Source organism: Cebus imitator, unplaced genomic scaffold, assembly GCF_001604975.1.
Source record: "Cebus imitator isolate Cc_AM_T3 unplaced genomic scaffold, Cebus_imitator-1.0 Scaffold72, whole genome shotgun sequence".
Classification (NCBI taxonomy): domain Eukaryota; kingdom Metazoa; phylum Chordata; class Mammalia; order Primates; family Cebidae; genus Cebus; species Cebus imitator.
Window position 1 is genome coordinate 3,487,308 of NW_016107387.1, and position 6,788 is coordinate 3,494,095.

The following is a 6,788-nucleotide window of genomic DNA, read 5'->3' on the forward strand; positions in this document are numbered from 1 at the left end:
CTGGGTTTTGCCTTTTGAGCCACACAGAATCCACTGCAGGAAGAGGCCAGAAGTTCCTTCTCACCCTGTTGTCCTCTCTCTATCCCCTCTGTCCACTCTGTCTTTTCCATCTCTGCCCCTTTCTGGCCCTTATCCTTCCTGTCCATTATCCTAGGAACCTCAGATCCTTCTGTCTGCACGGTGAGAACTCTACAAAAAGGCGAACCTTCTCTTGCTAACACGGACCCATTCTTAACAGCAACACTTCAAAATCGATTGATGTTACAAACTCTTGTCTATGTCCTTTACATAAAAGCGTTCCCAGCAAGGAAGAGAGTAGGGCAGAGAGATGGAGAGAAATGGAGACCCCGCCACCCCACCCCACCTTACTAGATGAAGGAGCCGTGTCTCAGAAACAGGGCACTCAGGCTCTTGACTCCCAGGTTAGAGAACAAGGCACAGAACAGCCCCTCCTCCGAAATCACAGGACCCCTGACTTGGCAAATTTATCCAAGGGCACCCTGACTCCTCTGCCATGTGTATTGTTGGTTTCAGCGATGAGCAGCCCAATGAACAGTGATGTCAGACTGTTTGGGTCCAGATCATTCCTGAGCCATGAAACAGTTAAGAAATATCCTGCCCCACTGGCTGCCGTGCTCATAAAGGCAAACCAACGTGTACTTCCTTGTGGCTCCAAGACGCTCTGGCTCACTTATTTGCTCACACCCAGCACATCCAGCAGGCAGAGAAGGCAGCAGCAGGCAGGACCGCCACCCTCCCATGCAAATCACCCCCAGGAGTGCAGCTGGGCTCCTCCTGCTCCTCCTGGGCAATGCTCCTGGGGCGTCTGTGGGGAAGATGCCATCCCGGGCGCTGTGCGCTCTTCCTCATCCTCGCCATCCTGCTCGACACAGTCGGCCTGGTCCTTTTGCTTCTGGGGATCTTGGCCTCCCTGAGTTACTGGGACTTCCTTGTCTACACAGGCGCCCTGATCCTGGCTTTCAGCCTTCTGCTCTGGATCATCTGGTATTCCTGCAACATTGAGGTGTCCCCTGAGAAACTGGACCTGTAGTTTGGCCATGGGAAGAGGAAGAGAGATGCAGGTGCTGTACGCAGACATGTCTGTGAACCTCGGGCTCCTGGGCACCAGCACGTTGCAGCTTCTACCTAGCAAGCCCTGCCAGGACCAGGTGAGTGCACACAAGACCTACCTGGCAGGGTGGCCAGAGGGGCTTGGACAAGCAGGGGCACAATCGGGCTTCCTGAGGCTGCATGAGCAAGCAGCCGGACACTGCACCCCCAACCAGGGATCCCGGGACCCTGGCCTCCCGTCCTGCTGGGGTGGACCAGCCAAGAGGATGTGCAGTAGGGGTTTTCTCCTCTGGGTCCTTTTCCTCACCTAGTCTGGAAAGGAAGTCTCCACAGCCCCTACCACCTCTGATATGCCACGAATAATCCTGCCTGCCAGGCAGAATGGGAAGTTATCCCTTTAGCTTGAAACTTGGGGAAAAAAAGACCCCATCTGGGTTCTCTGTTGGGGAGAATCCCTGCTGGGGAGAAAAGTCTTTAGCACAGGAGAGGATGGAAAGTTCCCCAATGGCTCTTGTGCCCTCGCATGCATGAAGGGGCGTGAACTGAGCTGCGGTAAAAGCAAACAGAGCAGAACCACCTAGAACGGTCCCTTTCACTCACTTCCTCCTGCACCTGCCCAGGTGGGATATGTGAAGGCGGGTAGGGACTATTTCCCTCCATGCCTGCTCGGTGCATACACCTCCTCTCACTGCAGTGCTCCCACCCTACCCTCACTCACAGACAACACATGTGCCCAGGCAGCCTCCAAGACCCAGAAGTCAGGAGCCTTGGGCTTCATGGATTTTGTCAGCTGAGTTGCACGTCACAGCTCAGTCTATTGCATGCAGCCAAAGAGGCAGATAGCTGTAAGATTTTTCACATTAAGACAGAGTCCCAAAGATAGAGTGGTCTGGTCCTTACCACCCTGAATTAGAGATGGACAGCTCTCCCCAGGGGACTGAAGTCAGGGCCCTGGTTCATTGGGCAGCCATACCCTCCTCCCCAGGTGGGCCCAACCTGCACAAATGTTCTTACTCCCTTAGCAAATTTAAGAGCAAAGGTCGTTGCTGCGTTGGAAGAAGGAAATAATAATTGTTTTTTCTGGGAGATTACATCTGACTCTCAGAACTCGGAGAAAAGAGCAGTAAACTGAAGAGGTCTCGGTAGAGTAAGGTAAGCTCATATCTAGTAAATGATGTAGAAAGAGACGACAAGTCAGTCCCACTCTAATCCTTGACACTTGCTAGCTGGGTGGTGATGGCCAGACTGCACACTCTGAGCCTGGGATTCTCATCTGTAAGATGAAGAGAATATCCCTGGACCTTATTGCTATAAGGTTCAAAAAGAGATGAGGCAGGGAAAGGCTCCACCCTTGATATGGTTCTTACAGACGTTAAGCATACAAAACACATAATCTGGGATGAGTTAACTGATCCATAGTCCAAATGTGAAGTACCTTAGTGTCCCTCAGATTGGCAGTGGTGTGGGTCAACTCACACTTTGCATCAAGAACCTTCAAAGCAAAAAGGGACTCACGATTTGAATGCTGGTATGTTGGAATGCGTAAGGCACCGTGCAAGACACTGGGGATACAACATGAGACGCAAGGGCCGGGCGGGGCGGCTCACGCCTGCAATCCCAGCCCTTTGGGAAGCCAAGACAGGCAGATCACTTGAGGTCAAAAGTTCAAGACCAGCCAGGGTAACATGGTGAAACCCCATCTCTACCAAAAATACAAAAAGTTACCCACACATGGTGACGCGCACCGGTAATTCCAGCTATTCAGGAGGCTGAGGCAGGAGGATTGCCGGAGCCCAGGGGGCGGAGGTTGCAGTGAGCCGAGATTACATCACTGCACTCCAGCCTGGGCAGCACACTGAGACCTGTCTCAATTAAAAAAAAAACAAAACACATGACACGGGGGTTCTACTTTTAGGGAGTTTACCATTGGGTGAGAAAGACAGATATTCACTAAAGAGTCACACTTTTTTATTTTATGTCTCTATTATTGAACACAATTACAGGCATATCCATTTTTAGACTGCATTCTAGCCCAGGCAATAAAGCAGCACCCCTGTTCTCTCTCCCTCTTCCTCTTCCTCTTTCTTCCTCTCCTTCATTCTTTTTTTTTTTTTCTTAAAAAAAAAAAAAGAAGACATCACAGCTTCGTAGTATAGTAGACTTAACCCTTGTTTCTTTTACCTCTTTCCACCAGTGTCCTCTAACATTTGGAATAACACTTAGACATTGTTGGTACAAAGCCCCCCAAACTAACATAGTTTCATTTGGTCTGTTCTCTAACAAAGGGCTGCTTCAACTAGGACAGTGTCGTGTCACCATCTCTGGGTCCAGATTTGTATTAAAAAAAAAAAAAAAGAGTCACACTGACAGAAGTAAAATAACAAAGTCAGCTCTGCGCTAGGAAGACAAGGAGCATCCTCCCACGAGAATACTCAGCAGAGAAACTGACCCAGAAGGTGAAGTCAGGGAAGGCTTCCTGGAGGAGGTGATGTTAGGCTGAACACCAAAGGAAGCATGAGAGGTAAGTGGAAAGTCTTTCAGGGAGAGACAAAGTCTCGGGCAAAGGTCCCGGAATAACAGGAAATAAAAGATGATGGGGAGATTGAAGGGCAGAGAGCAAATGTCAGAGAGGGTTAGGGCCCTGTGGTCAGCAGAGGCCAGATATGACACAGTCTTGAGGGCCCTCTGAAGGATTTTGGTCATTACTTTAAGAACAATAAGAATCCATTGAAGAAGTATAAGCAGAGGTAGGGGCTTAACATAATAGGACCTATGTTTCCAAAAGACCACCCTGACCACAGTATAGGATAGGTTATTACGGTTATGATTATTACCAGTTGAAACCCATTTTGGGAGCCAAGACAAGGGGCCAAACAACACAGAGTCCCCAGTGTGTGGCTCCGTGCCCTGCGCACCCTTTCCTCATTGAACAGAAGTTCAACAGCCCAACGTTGAAGAGCATGGGCCATACCCAGACTGCCTGGCTGGAATCCAGTTTTATTCCTTTCTAGCAAAGTGACTTGGGGCAAGTTCCTTCACCTCTCCATGCCCCATTGCTCCAAATATGTAAAATGGAGATGTGCAAATAATAGTTCCTACGTCATAAGGAGGTTGCACAATTAGGTGGATTCATATTTGTTCAGCACAATGCAAGTGATGACTAAATCAAGTGCCAGTCACGATGCAGGTAGCCAGCACATTACAGAGGGTGTGGTCTCCCTCCAAGGCAGACACCCCTTGAAGCGTTAGGATCAATCCTAATGGCAGTGTACAGCATTAGGATTTTTCAATAGGTATGAGACTAGATGCTGCTCCAGAGTGCCAGGGTTTTGTCCTGGTTCAAAGGGCCTTCAGAAGTTGCAAGAAGTTCTTTATTGGGGCTGGGCGTAGTGGCTCATGCCTGTAATCCCAGCACTTTGGGAGGCCGAGCTGGGCAGATCACAAGGTCAAGAGATTGAGACCATCCTGGCCGATGTGGTGAAACCCCGTCTCTACTAAAAATATAAAAATCGGCCTGGTGGTGCACACCTGTAGTCCCAGGGCATGGTGGCGCGTGCCTGTAGTCCCAGCTACTTGGGAGACCGAGGCAGGAGAATCGCTTGAACCCGGGAGGTGGAGGTTGCAGTGAGCTGAGATTGCGCCACTGCACTCCAGCTTGTGACAGAGTGAGACTTCGTCTCAAAAAAAAAAGAAAAAGAAGTTCTTTGTTGTATTCTTTATTGAACCACCATCCCCTGCCACATTTCAGGGATGGCCCAGAGTGACAGATTCGTGTGGACTGAGACCTGATGTTCGGGAGGCTGCTCACTTATGAAGCTGCCCAACCCTCCTCCCCACATGGCCTTGGGGGAGTCATTTTACTTCCCTGTAGAATGAGAGATGTGGTTTCCCTGGGAGGTTTCGAACTGCGCTTTGCTGATGTCCCTGGGAGGGGGTTGGGGCTGTGGTGAGGGGCACAGGGAGGAGACAGGAGTCCGGCAGCCCTACCCACCCTACAGCACACATTTCACCGGGAACAGCGGTGTTCTCAGCAGATTTGCACATTAAACTGGCACGTAAGGCTTGATGTGAATGCAAGCTTCTGATGCCAAAAAATTTTCGAAAAACAACTCATCTCAGTTCCCCTACAGTCTATGACCTTTGGCCTGCATGTCAACATCAGACATATTCACGATTTACGGGTAGATTGTAACTGGCTTCGCCAGCTCTCTCATTCTCAGAGCAGGGTAAAAGGAAATAATGTGGGCTCCTTGGATTCAGGGCTGACGCCAATATTCCTAGCTCAGCCTTCAGAGGCTCTCTAAGATGAAGTTGAGGCTGGGTGTGGTGACTCACACCTGCAATCCCAGCACTTTTGGAGGCCAAGGCCAGAGGATCACCTGAGGCCAGGAGCTTGAGACCAGCCTGGCCAACATACTGAAATCCCGTCTCTACTAAAAAAAATACAAAAAATAGCTGGGCATTGTGGTGTGCGCCTATAATCCCAGCTACTTGGGAGGCTGAGGCAGGAGAATTGCTTCAACCCGGAAGGCAGAGATTGCAGTAAGCCAAGATTGTGCCACTGTACTCCAGCCTGAAGAGCAGAGCGAGACTCCATCTAAAAAAAAAAAAAAAATGAGGTTGCTAGAACCTGCTCCCACCCTGCCCCAGAGATGAGGAGGTCCCATGCCTGGTCAGGACAAGCTCTCTGCCCACAGCCTGCATGGTTCCCCAGAGACAGAGGGCAGGGTGGCTGGCGGCTAAGCCTCAAAGGCCCCCCCAAGAAGTTTCAGGGTGAGTGGCTTATTTTTGTAGCCCAGCTGTGCTCAAAGAGAGACAGACTGCCATTTGATTTTATCACCTGGTCACTGTATTTTCAGATTTTTTTTTTTTTTTTGCTCCATATTCTACTTCTTGGTCATTTCCTGCAGTTAAGATAAGTCCCCAGGCAAAGTCAGATAAAAACTCTTGTCCTTTTATAATAGAGGGTCCAAGACTACACGCCCAAACAATACACACACTAACACCCCAAACATACACACACATCCCTCCTCTACTGCACATGTGTTCATGCACACAAAAACACACCCCCACATGCTCACACCTACCACACACACACCCGGAAACACGCACTCACAGAAACAAACACACCCACTCCCACACCGACCGAAGCCAAAAGGCACGGAAGGCTTACAGCCTTGAGCCTTGGAAAATGAAACTTGTTCCTCCACTTCGACTTTTTCCGACAGGCAGCCTCTCCCCACTGCCCACGGAGGAGGCCAGTGGAGCTGCCAAGTCAGCTCAAAGGTGAGCCGGGTAAAAAGCCTTCCTCGCCCCCTCACCTCCTGGTCCCTTGGAGACGCAGTGCCAGGGCTGCGCAGAGGAGCAAACATTTCTCTAATCTCTCCAGGGATTTTTAATCTAAAGGGAGAGATAAAGCATGTGCATGATACTTTACAAAGTCTACAGGGGAAAAGGCATTGCGGAAGATAAACATAGTCTTCCTGTAATCCCAGCACTTTGGGAGGCCGAGGAGGGCGGATCACAAGGTCAAGAGATCGAGACGATCCTGGTCAACATGGTGAAACCTTGTCCCTACTAAAAATACAAAAATTAGCTGGGCGTGGTGGCGCGCGCCTGTAGTCCCAGCTACTCAGGAGGCTGAGGCAGGAGAATTGCTTGAACCTGGGAGGCGGAGGTTGCAGTGAGCCAAGATTGCAGCACTGCACTCCAGCCTG

General features: G+C 50.1%; 1 protein-coding gene across 1 annotated transcript in view; it reads left to right on the forward strand.

Moving 5' to 3' along the window:
• The first annotated feature begins 658 nt into the window (after positions 1 to 658).
• Positions 659 to 6,788, forward strand: part of LOC108306474 (putative transmembrane protein) — a 10,566-nt gene continuing 4,436 nt past the window's right edge. Inside the window, exon 1 of the mRNA XM_037739579.1 lies at positions 659 to 1,169. Coding sequence (XP_037595507.1) covers positions 812 to 1,051 — 240 coding nt within the window. The 5' untranslated portion in view covers positions 659 to 811 and the 3' untranslated portion in view covers positions 1,052 to 1,169. The remainder of the gene's footprint in view (positions 1,170 to 6,788) is intronic.